Consider the following 19513-nt stretch of genomic DNA (forward strand, 5'->3'; position numbering starts at 1 on the left):
CTACATGTTTTGTTTTGTTTTATTCCATCTTATTTTATTTTATTTTTGAGATGGAGTTTGGCTGTGTCGCCCAGGCTGAAGTGCTGAAGTGGCGTGCTGTCAGCTCACTGCAACCTCTGCTGCCCGGGTTCAAGCAGTTCTTGTGCCGCAGCCTCCTGAGTAGCTGAGATTACAGGCACATGCCACAATGCCCAGCTAATTTTTGTATTTTTAATAGAGACAGGGTTTCACCATGTTGGTCAGGCTGGTCTTGAACTCCTGACCTCAAGTGATCTGCCTGCCTCGGCCTCCCAAAATGCTGGGATCATAGGCATGAACCACTGTGCCCAGCTGCTAGCAATTATTTTATATCAATTTTCCTTAAGAGCAAATGAATAAATATTTTGCTCACATCAACACATCTAAGCAGTTTGTTTCTTCCCTCTGTCCGAAATATATTTTATTCTTCCCATTGGTAGTGTTTTAACTGTAATTCATAAAGTACAGGCTAGTTCTTTTACTAAGGAATAATGTAGTTCCAATTTCAGTGTCAAAGTATGTCCAATAAATAAATAAATAAATAAATAACCAGACTCCCTTGCCATTGTTACCTTGAGAACAAAAACAAAAAAATGTGAAGCAGCCATCATCTCTCCTCTGTCTCCTGGTGTACACTGAAGTGAACACCATTAGTAGGGTGTTGTTGGGTAGCTCACCCGCAGCTCACCACTGTTGCCTAAAAAGTGATCAGGAACCACATGCAGTGTTCTTTAGTCTCTTCCTCCTCTCTCTTCACTTACAGATGTTGTAGTCCAGAGCCTCTTTCCTGATCCTTCTGCTAGGAAAACCTCCTCCCTTCCTGAACTGCTTTTCAAGTTCAACCTGTTCTTCAGCTCTCTTTATCCCTTTTCTTATTTCTTCTACCTCTGAGTTCAACCAGAAGGCATGCTTGACAACTCAGAGTACCACAAAGTTGCTACAGCCTCAAAAAGAAATAGGAGTGTGATTTTGGCATCTGATTTCCTTTTTTTCCAACAGGCATATGTTCTCATCGACAGTATCAAATTTCTTTATTTAAAGATATTCAACATTGGGAAGTTTTGTTTTGCTTAATATTAATATATGACTTAATCAATATGCTTTCTGTTATTAACACATACTATTAAAAATAGTATAATTTAATATATAATTGTGTGCTTGTGGAAAGATTTTGATACTAAACTGATGGAAGACAATCTGCCATTAAGAAAAACTAGATTTCTATTTTAAATTTCTTGGACATATTTAACCTTACTGTATTTGGTACTGCTTGCTGTAATTTAATACTGTGTTTACATGTACCAAATGTCTTAAATGATCATGTTAAGACCAAATGTCTTAATACCTTGCACTGGAATAAACCTGAGAGAGAAGGGGGTTATGGTATGAATGTGGATGTAGTCATGTAGAGAGACACTCATCTAATTATCACCAGTACATCATCATCTACCATCTAATTATCACCAGTACATCATCATCTACCATCTAATTATCACCAGTACATCATCATCTACCATGCCCAGGGCTATGGCCAGGCACCTTTTTACAAATTGACTAAAGGAAAATTAAGCGTGGTCTTTAGAGACTCTAAAGAACTTTAGGTTCCTGATAAATACGAGAAGTCATCATTGGAAGATACTGCTTAAACCGTCTTAAGGAAATGATAACATTATCCTGATTTTAAACTGCTCTAGAGAATATATCCCAATTTTCCCTGACAACTTAGCTCAATATTTATTACTTGCCTTGCTCTAACAGCTTAGGCTATGGTAAAACAGAAAATACATTCTAGTTTCATATTTAAGTGGAGGCTGAAAAAGATAATAGCATAGTAACGTCCTCCCCCCCACCTCACTCCACAAGTACACAGACAGTTCTTTTCCAGGAGATACATCCTAGAACACAACACAACTAACACATTGTGTTAAGGTAGCTTCTCAGGGGTATATAATGTAGACAAGGCAAAATGTAGCTTGGGTCCCCCCCCTCCCGCCCCTCTAGGAATCAAATCTGTTGTAGGGAGATGCTGCCATAAACATATTTAATTCTGTGACATGGTATTGAAAGTCATCTGCTCCTTTCTAGAACAGCTCTGGTCCTTCTGTCAGCCCCAAGCTTATTAACTTGTTCTCATAAAGGCCCTGTGTGCCTTCCTACCTGCACAGCTGACTCCTTAATCATTTTGTTGATGAAAAATAAGTGGCTGCCCGTTTCCAGGACTGAATTGAAGGGTCATCTTTTATTAACAAAATCCCAAGACCATCAATTAGGCCATTGGAGTAAACAATTGGAGAATCAGAAGCAAACTTTTCAAGATTATAGGCTTTATAGTGGATGAAAAGAAGTAATATTTGTTATGTAAATAAATAATTCTTTTCTAAGCATAAAAGGAAGGTATCATAAAGGAAATGTAGAAAGACTTGAATGCATAAAAATAAGTAATCTGTTTCAAAAGGCATTAAACCAAATTAAATGTCAAACCATTAGGGAATGTAAACAACATATGATATGGGGTTATCATCTCTTATATACAAGAAGAGTTTGCCAATCAGTGTCAGAAAAGTAAACACTTCAATGGAAAAAATGGGCTAAGGACGCAAAGAGGCATTGACTAAGGAGGAAATATAAGTTATAATAAATATGGTTAGTTTGAGTGCCACATGTATTTGAAAATGCAAATAACAACATGTCATTTTCAATTTGATAAAGATAATATCTATTGTTAGTGAAGGTGTAGGAAACTGGGCACACTTTTGTTCTCATTCTTAAGGTGAATTTGACATTGTGTTTCAACAAACCTGAAACATGCTAGGTAGTTGAGACGATTTCTCTTGGTAAGAATTTACCCCAAAGAAATTATCAGAGATAAGCATAAAAATTGTGTAGATATTGTTTAAATATTGATACAAGAATTATTCGTAAGTTCAGAAATTTAGAAATATTTGAAAGGGCACAAAGAATGATTGGGGTAAGTATACAAATGTAACTTGACCAAAAATGGAGTGTGATATGTTGAAAGTTTTATTTGGAGAATCATTTAAAGACATTGAGAAATAGTCATACAAACAGGAAAAAAGCAGATTGTAAATCAAAATATACAGTATTATACCAGGCTTGTTTTAAAGGAAGTTTGTGTGTGTGTGTGTGTGTGTGTGTATGTGTGTGTGTGAGTGTATGTGTGTCACATCAAAATATATAAACAGTGGGATTGCAATTCTTACTATCTTCACATTTCTCTATCATAGTAACAAATAATGAATCAGCTTACAATAACAAATATTTTTATATTTATAATTAGGAAGAAAGTAAAGAGGAAATAGATTCCCTTTAGACATCCAGATTTTGGTTTTTCCACCTATCACTAACTACTCTTTCAGTAGGTTCCTCTTGAGGCACCTCTTAAATGAAGCAAAGTCCTTAGGCATAGTTCTTATATCTCTATTCTTATCCTTCAATTTCTGTCCCTGAAACCTCTTCTACTTTCACATTGTTTATAACATCTAGATGAACATCTCTCATGGCATGATTTTGTCATGCCTGACTGTCTTTGCACTGTCCTCTGGCTGATTACCAATACTTTAGATTGACCAATTTCTAGTGAAGTGCGAAATCTTGCACCTCACCATCTTTTACCAAATTTGCTCCCACCTGTCATTTTCTCAATTATCTGTTAATGCTAGCATTATTTATTTATTTATTTATTTGTTTATTTATTTTTGAGAACAAGTTCCACTCTGTTGCCCAGGCTGGAGTGCAGAGGTTTGATCTTGGCTCATTGCAACCTCTGCCTCTCGGGTCCAAGCAATTCTCATGCCTCAGCCTCTCGAGTAGCTGGGACTACAGGTGTGTACCACCATGCCCAGCTAAGTTTTGTAGTTTTAGTGCAGGATTTCACTATGTTGGCCAGTCTGGTCTCAAACTCCTGACCTCAAGTGATCCTCCCACCTCGGCCTCCCAAATTGCTGGGATTATAGACATGAACCACCATGCCCAACCTAGTAGTAGTATTTTTTTGTATCAAATTTATCTGTGGTTTTTTCCTTGCTTCTCACACTCACATCATTCAGCTTCTCTTTCTTGCTGGGGTGCACCAGACTCCTTCACCATTATCAGATAAGAGATCTTTTTATATTCACACGTACCCAGGCCACCACTTAATGTATTCTGCGCTGTCCTCCTGTTAATCTTGAATGTTGCTTGTTTCTTGTCAACCTCCTTCTCAAGTTTTTGTATTGCCTATACGATGAAATCTACACTCATTCTATTTTTTTTCTGCCTTAACTCTCATTTCTGTCTCCTCCAGACAAAACCTTTAGTCACAAACCTTTTGTCCTACCTAAGCATAACGTCTCTTTTCCTGACTGTATCACGTCACTCAAACTCTTCGTTTTATCTCTTCCTCGTTCTTCAAAGCCAAACTTAAATCTTTTCTCCTTGGGAAATTGCCGAGACCAACTCTGCTGGGGAGACCCTAACCCAGCAGCGCTAGAGGAATTATAGACACACACACAGAAATATAGAGGTGTGAAGTGGGAAATCAGCCTTCACAGCGGAGAACCCCAAATGGAGATTTACCCACATATTTATTAACAGCAAACCAGTCATTAGCATTGTTTCTGTAGATATTAAATTAACTAAAAGTATCCCTTATGGGAAACAAAGGGATGGGCGGAATTAAAAGAATAGGTTGGGCTAGTTAACTGTAGCGGGAACATTTGTGTCCTTAAGGCGTAAATCGCTCACGCTGTAGTTTGTGACTTAAGAATGCCTTTAAGCGGTTTTCTGCCCTGGGCAGGCTGGGTGCTCCTTGCCCTCCTTCCGTAAACCCACAGCCTTCCAGCTTGGGCGTTAGGGCCATTATGGATATGTCACAGTGCTGCTGAGAGTTTGTTTATGGCCAGTTTTGGGGCCAGTTTATGGCCAGATTTTGGGGGGCTTGCTCCCATCAAGAAATGATTCAATAAATATCACCTGACGCCTTTCCCTCTCTTTTGAATTGAGATAGCTTTACAATAAGCTATCTGCAGAGCCATATGGTTTTCTTATGCAATTAATCTGGTTTCTTTAGGTCCCTTTTTGCCAGGTAAACAACAGTTTACACCTGTTGTTCTGGCCTAAGTATTACTAGTGCTCCCTTTCAGTTTTAAAATTATCTCAGTTCAATTGATGAGATAAAGTAGAGTAAGTAACTCTACTTATCCAGTACAAAATATATAGCACCAGTTGCTAGTGGATTTATAAGCAAGTGTTTGCTAGTGAACCATATGATGAACTTACATACTAAAGAGATCTATTCTAAGTAAAAGAATGTCTTTCTATATCTTATACTGTAAAGAAATTGAACTGTCATATTCCTTAAGTACTGTATGCTCTGGATGACGTTTCTCAGCAGCTTTGGTCTATCAAATTTCAGTGGTCCACATGGGAGGCTATGAAAACACCCTATAAGTAGCAAACAACAAGAGTCATTTCTCTTTTAACCTTTCTTTGCCTCCCATTCCCCTTTTTGGAGGGGGGTGAGTGGGATGAGACTGTGCATGGCAAATAAGTTTCTGAAGAAATGACTTAATACTTTTGTGTTGGGGTCCCTAAGACCACCCCCAGCTTTGGTAATTTGCTTGGAGAACTCATAGGACTCAGCATATAGTCATACTCATGGCTAAGATCTATTACAGTGAAAGGAAATAAAGGGTACAGGGGACAAATTCTGGGGGAAACCAGGTGCAACCTTCTAAGAGTGCTCTCCCAATGGAGACACACAGAGCATGCTCAATTCCCCCTGCAAGAAGCTGTGGCCTGTGAAATGTCATCCACCAAGGAAGTTCATTAGAGACTTGTTGCCTAGAGGTTTATTGGAGGCGTCACATAGCACCTGCTCCCAGGCATGTACCCAAATTCCAAACTCCCAGAGGGAAAGGAGGTGTTTGCATAAACCATATTGTTTGTACAAACAGTTTAGGTGCAGTAAGCCATCTCTTAGCAGTTAGAGTGATGTGAACCCTCCCTAAATAACATTCCCAGACACCAGCCAAGGGCCAGCTTTGTAAGCAAATCTTTCAAGAAACAGCAGTCAGGCCTGCTGTGCTAAATCTTTTCTGCATAGTTCTGTTGACTGGGAAAAAAAAAAAAACATTTTAGACTCTGAAGGTCTCAACATTCTAGTTTGTTCCCATGTGCTCACAACACAATCAACGATGTTATATATATATATTTATATATTTTAAATTTTTAAAAATTTTTTATTTTTTATTATACTTTAAGTTCTAGGGTACATGTGCACAACGTGCAGGTTTGTTACATATGTATACTTGTGCCATGTTGGTGTGCTGCACCCATCAACTCGTCAGCACCCATCAACTCGTCATTTACAACAGGTATAACTCCCAGTGCCTTCCCTCCTCCCTCCCCCTCCCCATAATAGGCCCCGGTGTGTGATGTTCCCCTTCCCGAGTCCAAGTGATCTCATTGTTCAATTCCCACCAATGAGTGAGAACATGGGGTGTTTGGTTTTCTGTTTTTGCGGTAGTTTGCTGAGAATAATGGTTTCCAGCTGCATCCATGTCCCTACAAAGGACACGAACTCATCCTTTTTTATGGCTACGTAGTATTCCATGGTGTATATGTGCCACATTTTCTTAATCCAGTCTGTCACTGATGGACATTTGGGTTGATTCCAAGTCTTTGCTGTTGTGAATAGTGCTACAATAAACATACGTGTGCATATGTCTTTATAGCAGCATGATTTATAGTCCTTTGGGTGTTTTTTCTTTTTTTAAAAAAAGTGGAGACAGCATCTCACTATATTGCCCAGGCTGGTCTTAAACTCCTGGGCTCAAGCAGTCCTCCCACCTTGGCCTCTCAAAGTTTTGGGACTACAGATGTGAGCCACCATATCCAGCCTGACATGATCTTTTAAAGTAAATACAATTTCCAAAATAACTTGTGGAATAGAATAGTGCCCCTATTCTTGCATCCCTTTCACCCAGTAGTGTGCTAAGACACGCTCCAGAGAGTCCTTTTCCTGCATCTCTTTCCAGCTCCCACATTCTGTGATGTTGAGTTTGTGTTTTGAAACTGGCCATTTTGGCATCATTTGTACCACAGAAACCACAAATATTGCAAATCAAGCTTTTCTCCTCAGAGAGCCAGTTGTTAAACATTTATTGACACCTATCCCTCATTGCTAAATTAATTAATTCTTATGCATATAGTGTGTTCCAATAAGCGATGGTAAGAAGAAAAGAAATATGATTTGTGTGGAATGCTGATGTTCTTTTTGTTTGCACCCTGTCTTTCATAAATGATGTCTGGGAGCTGAAAAGTTTTGAGTTCAAATCTCCTACCTGATTTATACATTCTTCACATTTATTAGCTTAAAAATTTAGAATACTCAACTTTAAACGTCTCTAGTGAGTTGCTAGTAATATTGGATTCTTTGTAATCACCTAAGTAAATGCATAATAAGTATATATAATTACAGCTGATTCTTGAACATCATGGGGGTTAGGGGCATCTACTCCCTGCACAGTTAAAAGTACATGTATAAGTTTTTACTCCTCCAAATCTTAATTACTAATAGGTTCTGTTAACTGGAAGTCTTACCAATAAAATCTTTTTTTTTTTTAATTTTGTTTGTCAAACTACCATTATAAATGGCTTCAAGTTTTCTATCCCCAAATTGGTGTCAATGGATACTTAGTACTCCAGAGAGACCCTTCTTTCCATCAGCTTTTGTAATATGCAGCTGGCAACAAGGAAGCTAGAGGTGGGCAAGAAAAGTAAGTCCTGTCTCTCTGCTAAGCCAAAGTCACTTTTAAAGAGTGCATCCGAGGGTGATAGTAGGCAGAGAAGAGGGAAGAGAGAGGCATTGTCTAAAAGAAAATGAAATCACCTCAGTAATACCCTCTTATACTTTGTCAATAGAACCTTATTGCAATCAGATATAATGAATGTGCATGACATTGACATAGCATGATTCATCAGGTTAGAGCCATTGAATTTTTATTTGTCTGTTTATTTGTTTGACTCTGCTACCAGCATTATCTAAGATCTTACCTAATGAAGTGGCTCTCCTGCTTAATATTCTTAGATGCTTCTCCCTCCATTAAAATCCTAATTTGTTATGCAGCATCCAAGATATTTTACGGTATGATGCTATCCTTCTCCCTCTTCTTCTCCATGTGTTCACGCTGCAGTCAAATCCATCTCTTCATGCCTCTTTACTTTTTCAGGAAAATGGCCCCTGCTTTTTTTATATTGTTGACAATTCAGTCAATTGTTCATCTTAAGATTCAACTCCAAATACTACCCTTTTGTCTCATAATTTTGAATTTTATCCATCCTTCTATGATCCCATAATTTTTCATTTACATTTCTTGTATTTTTTTTTTAACTGCAATGGGTATTGTGTACTTATTCTGTGTATGTATGTGTCTGTGTGTGTATCTCCTGCCCCACACACTATATGCTCTTGTAGGCAAGGACTATAATAAGTGCTGTGTTAAACTTTTTGTTTGAGTTACTTTGTAATAAAGATAGCAGAGCAGGAATTGGGTCTCTCTCTAGGTAGAACCATCAGTAATCACCCTCTGGTTTTTCTCTTTAGGCAGATACACAAATTGACCGAGAACATCAGAACTTCTATGAAGCGTCATTAGAATATGTCTTTAAAATTCAAGAGGTCCAAGAAAAAAAGAAGTTTGAATTTGTTGAACCGGTAAGTTTCAGATTTTTTGTAAAAACAGTAGGCTGAAAACAATCTATAGAAAAAAAGTACCCTGTTTTTTTTTATAATATATAATTTTTCTTGAAAATTATGATTGATAAAAATAAAAGGGGAGTAGGGAAGGGATGAACAGGTGGCGTACAGGCGACTTTTAGGACAGTGAAACTCTTCTGTACAATAGTGTAGTGGTGGATGAGTACATTTGTCAAAACCCATAGAATGTGTAGCACAAAAACTGAGCTCTAATGTATACTATGGATTCAGTTAATATTAATGCATTAGCATTGTCGCATCGGCTATAACAAAAGTACCACAGAAATGCAAGATGCTAATAAGAGAGGAAGCTGTTAGCAGGAGGGAAATACAGAGGTGGTAGGGGACAGGTGAGCTGAGGGGGCGTAAGGGAACTTCATTCGTTCCACTCATTTTTTGGCAAACCTAAAACTGCTCTAAAAATGAAGTGTATTAATTAAATAAATTTAAAAAAAAGAGGCTGTGGATTATCTATACATGAATGAGTACACTTTACCAGTAAAATGACCCATTTAGCAAAACTTTAGACAGAGAGGGAAAACCGAAGGCTCTGTTTTCCCCTTTGTTCTGTGCTCGCCTTTCTCACAGGGCTCGGATCTGCTTGACTTTCCTATGAAGTCATTTATTTTTCTAAGTCGGTGTAAAATGTAATGGATTTCCTAATGTAAACTGCATTACAGAAAAGAACAGGTGGCTGGTCTTTATAAGCTTATTTCATTTTTTAGCATTTTTTTCAAGTGATATCCTAATGTGTTCCAATATTGCCTAAAAAGGCATCTTGACAAAGTGGCATGTATGATGAATAAAGGTTTGCTCTAGAGTCAGGTGATCGGTTGTCTGCATTCTTCAATTCCCATGAGATCAGAGGATAGGGTTAATAAATGTATAAGTAATCAGATATCTAATTTAAGCCATTCTTTTCTTCCTATGTCAGTCCTTTAAAAAATCCATTCATAATAAAAATAAAATACTCTATTTCTATGTTAGTGGATATGATAAGGAGAAGGCAAAGGAAGACAACATTGTAAAATGTATTTCACATGAATCATTTTCTAATGGAAATCCACCAGCTGTCCCTTAAACATAATGGAAAACTGAGACAGAGCAGAGGCTGGGGACAGTTATCAGGCCCAACCTGGCTTCCAGGACCTCTTCCTTTAATTGGAGCCTGCTGACTCTCCTGTAAACTAGGCAGTAGGCACATTTGCAAGATCAGCTTTCAGCTAGAAAGATTAGGGAACTGAAGACCACCACTCAGGCTCAGGGATTTAACTTTTACCTTTTATTTAGAATAACAAACTGAAGTTCAAGTTCTGTTTACCAAAACTTAATCCTTCAATCCCCTAGGATTATCCTCTTATATAGCAGACACTTTAAGATCTGATTAAACTTTATATGACCTAGAGAATGTTCTGAAGCTTATCTGGGGCTCATGGACAACTAGCAAGCCTAACGTTTCCTGTTCTAGGAAGATGACCACTACTTATGGATCCTGTTCCCCTTCCCATTGACTAAGTCCCATCCCAGAATCCCACCATGGTTTCTGAAGCCTTGCTTCTTGCTAGCAAACTACTTCCCTAGAGCTTGCCCCTTGGGATTTTTGAATTGCAGCTCTTCTTGACACCAAACCATCTGAGACCCCATTAATTCTGACAGTTTTTCTGTATATTCCTTCCTTGTGTCTTCCCATTTCCTTCAGACACTGTGCTGATCTGCTGTGCTGTTGTTTCTTCTCACACCTGGAATAATCCTTTCACATCTGTATGCCTTTATTCCTCTTGGAAGATGGTATGGGGGTCACTTGTTTCCCTAGGTCTCTTTTATAGCCTATCCTGTCTGGGAACAGTGAACTAGAACATTCTGTAAGATGACGTCAGATGTATAAAGAGGAGATTGTAAAAAAATGTTTGCTCACAGGTGGCAGAAGGAATGGCAAGAATTTATGAATTCCTGTAAAAATATAGTAGAGAAGTAGAAGCCATCTTTCAATTGAAATGTGTTTTCTTCCCTCTACCTTATCCGAAGCTATGATGTCCTGATAAGTCTTCTGTCATGCATACCTTTCTTATGACACCACAGTCAAAATAGATGTTAAAATTGTCCTTCTTCCAAAATATTTTCCTGGCTGCTCTGTTTTTCCTATTAGAGCGTCTGGCCAAACCAAATAGTACTGTCAGTTTGGTCTCGTCCTCATTTCTAGCCTCAGAGTCTCATCCATGGAGTTGTACTTAATATGCATTTGAACAATGAGAATAGACATGGGATCAATGAAGCATGAGTATGTATGTCGATCTTTAGGTTATGCGTTGACAAATTAATTTGGAGGAGAAAAGTTGTAAACCAAAGCTCCCAGGAGCTATAAACATAAAAAGACATGAAAACACTTTAATGTCTTTGCTGTTTTTGTTCTTTAAAAATCCAATTCTTGTTTGTATTGCTATTGCATGTTGCAGAAATCTAGTAGTCTATTCTAGCTTTAGCTCAGATTAGTTTAACAAATAAGCATTAGAGTAAAGCAAATGCCCTGGGGATGGGTCTATCTCCTATAGATTGTAAAAAATCCAATAGAAAATATGAACAGGGGATAGGGACTCATGAAATAATATTCTTACCTTATGATGATATGTTTGAGATTAGTTTACATTAATTAATATCAAGATCATACTGCTTGTCATAAAACTTCTATGCAATATTCATGTGCTATTAAGAATAAATATTCTGGCTGGCGTGGTGGCTCATGCCTGTAATCCCAGCACTTTCGGAGGCCAAGGCGGGTGGATTGCTGAGGTCAGGAGTTCGAGACCAGCCTGACCAATATGGTGAAACCTTGTCTCTACTAAAAATGCAAAAATTAGCTGGGCGTGGTGGCATGTGCCTGTAGTCTAAGCTACTCAAGAGGCTAAGGCACGAGAATTGCTTGAACCTGGGAGGTGGAGGTTGCAGTGATCCAAGATCGCACTACTGCACTCCAGCCTGGGCAACAGAGTAACACTCTGTCTCAATAATAAATAAACAAATAAATAGATAAATATTCCTACATTGTCATTATTCTAAAGAAAAACTAGGTCTGACACATGGACTGAAAGAGGACATTCAAGTGTTATTTATAAATAAGCTACGTGTTATTGTTTTAAAAACATACCTGAAATCAATATTTTTGTTAGTGTTTGGTGTTTTTGAGATGGAGTTTGCCGTGTTGCCCAGGCAGGAGTGCAGTGGCATAATCTCAGCTCACTGCAACCTCCACCTGACAGGTTTAAGCGATTCTCCTACCTCAGCCTCCTGAGCGAGCAGCTGAAATTACAGGCATGCACCACCACACCCGGATAATTTTTTTAGTTTTAGTAGAGACAGAGTTTCACGACGTTGGCCAGGCTGGTCTCGAACTCCTGACCTCAGGTGATCCACCTGTTTTGGCCTCCCAAAGTGCTGGGATTACAGGGTGAGCCACCATGCCTGGCCTGAAATCAGCTTTTTAAACTCAGTTCTCTATAAGCTATACAAGTTTAATAGCCATCTTTTTTCCAGTTTATTATATTTTATATAGAAAGGGATTATAGCTCACTGGTGATTTCTAGACCCATCATTCTGTATGGTAGTAATTACCCATAGCTAGTCTAAGTTAGGATGTGCTGTAAATATAAAATCAACATCAGCGTGCAGAATCTTAGTATGAAAAAATGGACAATAGCTCATTAATACCTCTTTTATACTGATTACAGGTTGAAATGCTATTTTGGATATATTGTATTAAAATAAATTATTCAAATTTATTTCACTTTTTTTTTTAAGTATTTAAAATATGTTTACTAGCTGGGCACAGTGGCTCACGCCTGTAGTTCCAGCACATTAGGAGGCTGAGGTGGGCAGATCGCTTGAAACCAGTAGTTCAAGACCAGCTTGGCCAACATGGTGAAACCTCGTCTCTACTAAAAATACAAAAACTAGCCAGGCGTGGTGATGGGTGCCTGTAATCCCAGCTACTCGGGAGACTGAGGCACGAGATTCATTTGAACCCTGGAAGTGGAGATTGCAGTGAGCCAAAATCACGCCACTGCACACCAGCCTGGTGACAGAGTGAGACTGTCTCAAAAAATAAATAAATAAATAAATAAAAAAGATTAAATATGTTTACTAGTTAATTACACATTGGCTTCATTTGTGGTTCATATTATGTTTCTGTTGAACAGTAGGTTCATCCTTTCAGATGTGTCAACAAGATACGCAAGTTTAGGTTTATGATGGGGGAAGGAGATCAGGGAGGGAGAAACATCTCCTGACTCTTGGTTATAATATTCACCTACTGCTCAGAGCTGCCTGAGGTTTATGAGAACTTTTATGGATTAGAAGAAGCAGTTCTAGAAGTACTCTGAACACAAACAGCTTAAGTAAGAGTTGTGGAGGAGCCCAGAGGTCTCAGAAGTATTTCACGGTACATAAAGGTTTGTGGCTTAGAAAACGGAATCTTGTTATGACTCATCTGCCTTATGATTCATTCAGCTGTAAACTTGTGTATGTGTTGATTATGTCCTTTAAGCCTACTTAGTTGGACGTATGTTTTGTGAGCACCTACTACGTGCTATGTGTTTTCTCTGTGTTAGCTCACATAACTCCATAACAGCATTATTATGAAGTAGTTGTTAGATGAAGAAGCTAAGTTACAGAAAGATGGTTGGTTGCCTAAGGCCACAAACCTAAAGTGGCAGATAGGAACTCAGAACCCAAATCTGAAGTCATGGTTTAGTACCACTTCCTCAGTGGCCGCATAACTAAAGAAATTAATCCTTCCTGATAATATTTGCTCTGGCCAAATAAAATGGATGATTAGAAAATTATATTGTGTAGTTATGTTAGTTCTTTAAAATTAGAAGAAAATAAGAGATTTACCTTTGGTAAGCAGAGACAGAAAGTATAATAGCTAAATGAGTTGGAATAAGATGTAATTTGGCTCCACATCTTACAGCTGTGCAAATATGGCACATTTTACAAATTCTCTGCCTCAGGTTTTTATCTGTATATTGAGAACAAAAATAATGTGTAGTTCCCAGGATCGTGGTGAGGATCAACCAGCACAGGTAATGCGTAGAGCTGTTGTATTGTACCTGGTACGTCGTTAGCATCAATAAGGCACCGGCCAGTGTGTAACTCACTTATACTGTGATTGGCAGATAGGAAAACAACACTTATGAATCCCTTTGTTAGTTGTGGCTTTAAAGCCCCATGTAGCTTTTTTAAAAACATTTTAATTTTAGCCTTCTAAATATACGCGTAGAGTAAATTTTGTAACAGCATTTTCATGTTACAGTACTCCTTTTAGATTCCATTATAGTCTTTTTGTATTAATGTTTAAAGTTAATGCAGAAAATGAAAATATATCATCATATGAAAACTAAAATATAGTGCTTTTGGTGCTCTTCCCTTGGACTGCTAAATGTAGTTTAAATTTTTTGCTGAAGAAAATTTTGCCTAATTTGCTAACATGTTTTAGCTTGTTATTATCAAGAAGTATACTATAAAATACTTTTTAGAGTCTCTGAATTTAAAAAGCTTACATAATTTTGAGAGTGAAATGCTACTGGCTAAGTCTTTTTAAAAAATCCATCCGCTAGTGTACAGATGAGCAGATTTTGAAAGATTAACCTTTTGATGTTTTTTCTTTTTTAATATAATCAATTAGCTTTAATTTAGTAAATCCAAGTAAAAAAATAAGGTAGCCTCATTGTTTTTTGAAACTCTATAGGACTAAAGGTTAAATTTCTATCCTGTTTAAAATCTGTGGGTAATCATTCTTTGAAAATGAAACAGCAAAGCTTTTAAATAGAAATAAAATCTGCAATGGTTCATGGATAAATCTAAAGTTCAGGGTACTGTTATTGAAAATTGGAAATTTGTGATATAATTTAATGAATAGAATTTCATAAAAGTAAGAAAAATGCATCCTATGAGTTTGGTAGAAATCAATCATGTAGCTTCTGCTGGACTTCGTCACCTTGCTGGTGACAGTAACTTCTCTATTACAACTGAGCTGTAAAGATAAGCTGGCTATTCATCAATGCCTCTGTTCCTTTACCACCAAAGTGTACGTCAGGCCTCTTCATCTGAATTCCCTCCTCTTGAATGCTCAGAAATCCATCTTTTCAGGAATTCCAATGATGTTTTTCAGTGCTAAGGTGATGGATGACCACGGCTTTGTTTTATTAATCAGTGCATATGTTTGTCCATTCATTCATTCGTGCTTCTGTCCTCCGATTTTAAAAGTAGTCTTTTCCAGGCCAGCATTGACTGGCCACTTTCCATTCTTGGCTCTCTTTTTATCTTCAAGTTTCTCATTATTTATTTGATTAGATTTGTATATGCTTTTGTTTTCTTGCCATGAACTCCCTTGCACATCTATGCATTAGACTTAAAGCAATCTGTAGTCATTTTGAAGATATCCTTGAAGATGTTTATCTCGAAGTCTCCTCCAGGCAGGGAATTGCAAAGACTACAGATTGAACTCACAGGCCTGACACTTTTACAGTGTGAAAATTGATGCCTTGACTTTGCCCTACTTTTCTAATCTTCTTAGAAGCTTAGATGGCCAAATGTGAAGAATGGAACTAGGTAACATTTTGATTTCTTATAGTGCATTATGGTGCTTTGTGTATGGGAAGTATTTATTTTTATTTTTTAAAAACAACTTCAGAGCAGGCATGGTAGCTCACACGTGTGATCCCAGCAAGTTGGGAGGCTGAGGCGGGAAGATTGTTTGAGCCCAGGAGTTCAAAACCAGTCTTGGCAACATGGCAAAACCCCACCTCTACAAAAATTAATTGGGCATGGTGGCATGCGCCTGTAGTCTTAGCTACTTGGGGACTGAGGTGGGAGGATCACTTGAGCCTGGGAAGTCAAAACTGCAGTGAACTCTAATCATGCCACTACACTCCAGCCTGTGTGAAAGGGTGAGACCTTGTCTCAAAAAAGAAAAAAAAAAAGAACAACTTTATAAAGATATAATTCACATACCACACAGACAACTCATTTAAACTATAAAATCCAAAGGGACTTTAGTATATTCACAGATATGTGCAACAATCACCACAAAAAAATTTAAAGTGTTTTCATCACCTTAAAAATAAACATCACATCCGTTAGGTGTCTTTCCCAGTATACCCTATAACACCTAATCCTGAAAACCACTAATTATTTTCTGTCTCTATTAATTTGCCTACTCTGGGCATTTCATATAAATGAAATTGTATAATAGATGACCTTCTGTGATTGGCTTCTTTTACTCAGATGCAGTTTTCAAGGTTCATCCATCTGAAAGCATGCATCAGTACTTCATTTCCCTTTAGGGCCAAATAATATTTTATTGTATGGATAGACCACATTTTGCTTATCTAAATATTAGTTAATGGATACCTTTTCACTATTATGAATAATGTTATAAACCAGCTGTCCCCAACCTTTTGTGACAACAGGGACCAGTTTTATGGAAGACAAGTTCTCCATGAAAAAATCGGTAGGGAGGGAAGGGTTTTGGGATGAAACTGTTCCACCTCAGATCATCAGGCATTAGATTCTCATAAGGAGCACACAACATAGATCCCTCACATGCGCAGTTTACAATAGGCCTCCCGCTCCTATGAGAGTCTAATGCCAGCACTGACCTGATAGGAGGCAGTGCTCAGCCACAGCTCACCTCCTGCCATGCAGTTGGGTTCCTAACCGGCCGCAAATGACCTTTACTGGTCTGCAGCCCAGGGATTGGGGACATCTGTTATAAACATTTATGTACAAATTTTCATGTAGATACAAGTTTTTCCCTCTCTTGAAGTAGAATTACTGAGTCATATGGTAACTGTGTGTTTCACCGTCTGAGGGACTACCAAAATAACTGCACCCTTTGACATTCCCACCAGTGGTGTATGAGGGATACAGTTTCTCCATGTCCCTCACACACACTTGCTATTATCTCACTTTTTGTGTCTAGCCATCCTAGAGAGGTGAACTTAGATTTCACTGTGGTTTTGATTTCGATTTCTCTGATGACTAATAAGTCAAGAATCTTTCAAATGGTTTTTGACCATTCATATATTTTCTTTCGGGACATATCTATTCAGTTTCTTTGCCTATTTTTAAACTAGGTTATTTGTCTTTTTATTATTTAATTGTAAGAGTTGTTTATGTATTCTGCATACAAACCCCTTATCAGATAAATGATTTTTGTAAATATATTCTTCCATTCTGTTAGTTTTCTTTCAATTTTCATGATAGTGTACATCGAAGCATGAGTTTTTAATTTTGATGAAGTTTGTGTATTTTGTTTTTGTTGTTTGTGCTTTTGGTGTCATATCTAAGAATCCATTGCCAAACACATCATAGAGATGTATTCCTATCTTTCTTCTAAGTGTTTCATAGTTTACGTCTTAAATTTAGGTCCTTGATCCATTTTCAGGTAATTTTTTGTCTATGCCATAAAGTAGGGGCTTCAACTTCATTCCTCTGCATTTGGCTATGCAGTTATCCTAGAATAATTTGTTGAAAAGGCTATTCATTCTCCCTTGTGTGGTTGTACCACTCTTGTCGAAAATCAGATGATGATAGAATATATGTGTATAATAGACTCTCAATTCCATTACACTGATTTATATGTCTGCTTTAGTGGCTGGGATGTGAGGAAAGACTGTGGTTTCAGTTTACCCTTATGCCAATATCACACTGTGCTGATTACTGCTGTCTTATGTTAAGTTTTGGAGTGTTTTTTGTTGTTGTTGTTTTGTTGTTAAGTTTTTTTTTTTTTTTTGACTGGTTGGGGTTCCTTGCAGTGCCCTACAAATTTTAGAATCAGCTTGTCAATTACTACAAAAAAGTCAACTGAAATTCTGACAGAGATTGTATAGAATATGTATGTCAATTTGGGGAATATTACCATCTTAACAATATTAAGTTATCCAGTCTATGAACATGAGATGCTCTCCATTTATTTTGACCTTCCTTAATTTCTTTATACAGTGTTTTACAGTTTTCAGAGCATAACTTTTATACGTCTTTTGTTAAATCAGTTTTCCTAAGTAGTTTGTTTCTTTGAAGCTATTGTAAATGGCATTGTTTTCTTAACTTTATTTTCAGATTGTTCATTGCAAGTGTATAGAAATACAACTGATTTTTGTATATTGGTCTTTGTATCCTGCAACCTTATTAAACTTGTTTATTAGTTATAATAGCTTTGCCCTGGATTTTGTAGGATTTTATATATATGAGATCATGGCATTTGCAAACAGAGATGCTTTTTCTTTTTTCTTTCTCATCTGGATGCCTTTTATTTCTTTTTCTGGCTTAGTTTTTTTGACTAGAAGCTGAAACACAATATTAGAAGTGTCAAGAATGGGCATCATTATCTTGTTCCTGATCTTGGGTGGAGAAGGAACACATTCACTCTTTTATCATTAAATATGACATTAACTGTGGGAGTGGAGTGTTCAGTGTTTTAAGCAGTGATTAATTTCTTAGGAGAGAAGGGTTTATGCTTACAGTTCTTAGTGGTCAAAGATGGTTACTGAATTATATTTGACAACTACCCTTAGTTTGTTGATAAAGCTGGTGGATGGACTCTGTAGAAATTGATTGTGTGGGTTCCATTAAACTCAAGAACAAATTCAGAGCATGATTGGCAGTGCTGCTCTAGGAAGATGGGATGTCTCTAGCACTTTGGGAATTTTAATAAGCTAAAAAAAAGAGGTCACTGTAATAATTGATTATTGTCAGTCAGAAAAGAGGGCAAGCATGTAGGAGTGAATCACATCCTTGTAAAAGCATTCACACTTCAATGGTTCTCAGTTTGAGCAACAGTTGTCTGAAATTACTGTATCTACCACTTAGAGGCTCTTCATCTCAGCAACCCCTTTTCTTAGCTCTTACTATTATCTGCCATTTACATCATCACTGGTAACTTAAGGCTTGACACTTTTGGAACTGCCACATCCATACTGCATTTAGTTAATTGGTTACTAATGGGCTGGGAAATTATGAATGTTTGTTTTTTTAAAAGACTATTGATCTGTAAGTATGGTATCAGTTTTTCCATTTGGTTGGGTTATTGGAGTGACAAGTAATTTGGTTCTATACCCTTGGGAATAATAAAGTGCTATATGAGATTTCCCCAGTGATAAAAGGAACTTTCTTAGTATTCAAACTATTCTGTCTATCTAGGAGTTTGTAGTTGTTATTATGGTTACTGTTATTATTTTAAATGTCAAATTTACTTTTGGGTAAACTGAAACCATAGTTTTTCCCTCACATCCCAGCCATTCGGACAGATTCACCAAAGAAAATGATCTGTGGGAAGTGCAATTCTTAAAGCTTTTCAGGCTGTCCTGTTCAGTTCCTTTCACTTCACATCTTGGAATTTTGTAGAGGATGAAATGAACAAGTATTCAAACCTATAAAACGTTTAACTTTGCTGCCATCTAGAGGCAGGTTTTTCATAATGCGCTCTTCGATGAACCCAAATGCTGCTTCCAAAGACGTGGAATAAAAAGGAAAAGGTGGATGGTTTTTTGTATCTAATTCTTATGAGCCTTCTATAGGATTGTACATTTCCTAGTGGGTGCTCAGCGTGCTTTATGAGATTAAAAGATATTTGTCTGCTGCTAAGTGAATCTGAATTCTGCTAGAAGCTGCCAATGGGTTTATTTTCCTCTTGACTGAAGTTGGCTGCATATAAAATGCTAAGGATATGGAATAGTCTGAATA

At 37.4% G+C, this 19513-nt stretch overlaps 1 protein-coding gene across 1 annotated transcript in view; it reads left to right on the forward strand.

Annotated features, from left to right (window-relative positions):
• Positions 1-19513, forward strand: part of ARHGAP42 (Rho GTPase activating protein 42) — a 312517-nt gene that overhangs the window by 227522 nt on the left and 65482 nt on the right. Inside the window, exon 6 of the mRNA XM_011926606.1 lies at positions 8624-8734. Coding sequence (XP_011781996.1) covers positions 8624-8734 — 111 coding nt within the window. The remainder of the gene's footprint in view (positions 1-8623; positions 8735-19513) is intronic.

This window comes from Colobus angolensis, unplaced genomic scaffold, assembly GCF_000951035.1.
Source record: "Colobus angolensis palliatus isolate OR3802 unplaced genomic scaffold, Cang.pa_1.0 Scaffold7, whole genome shotgun sequence".
In the NCBI taxonomy this organism is placed as follows: Eukaryota; Metazoa; Chordata; class Mammalia; order Primates; family Cercopithecidae; genus Colobus; species Colobus angolensis.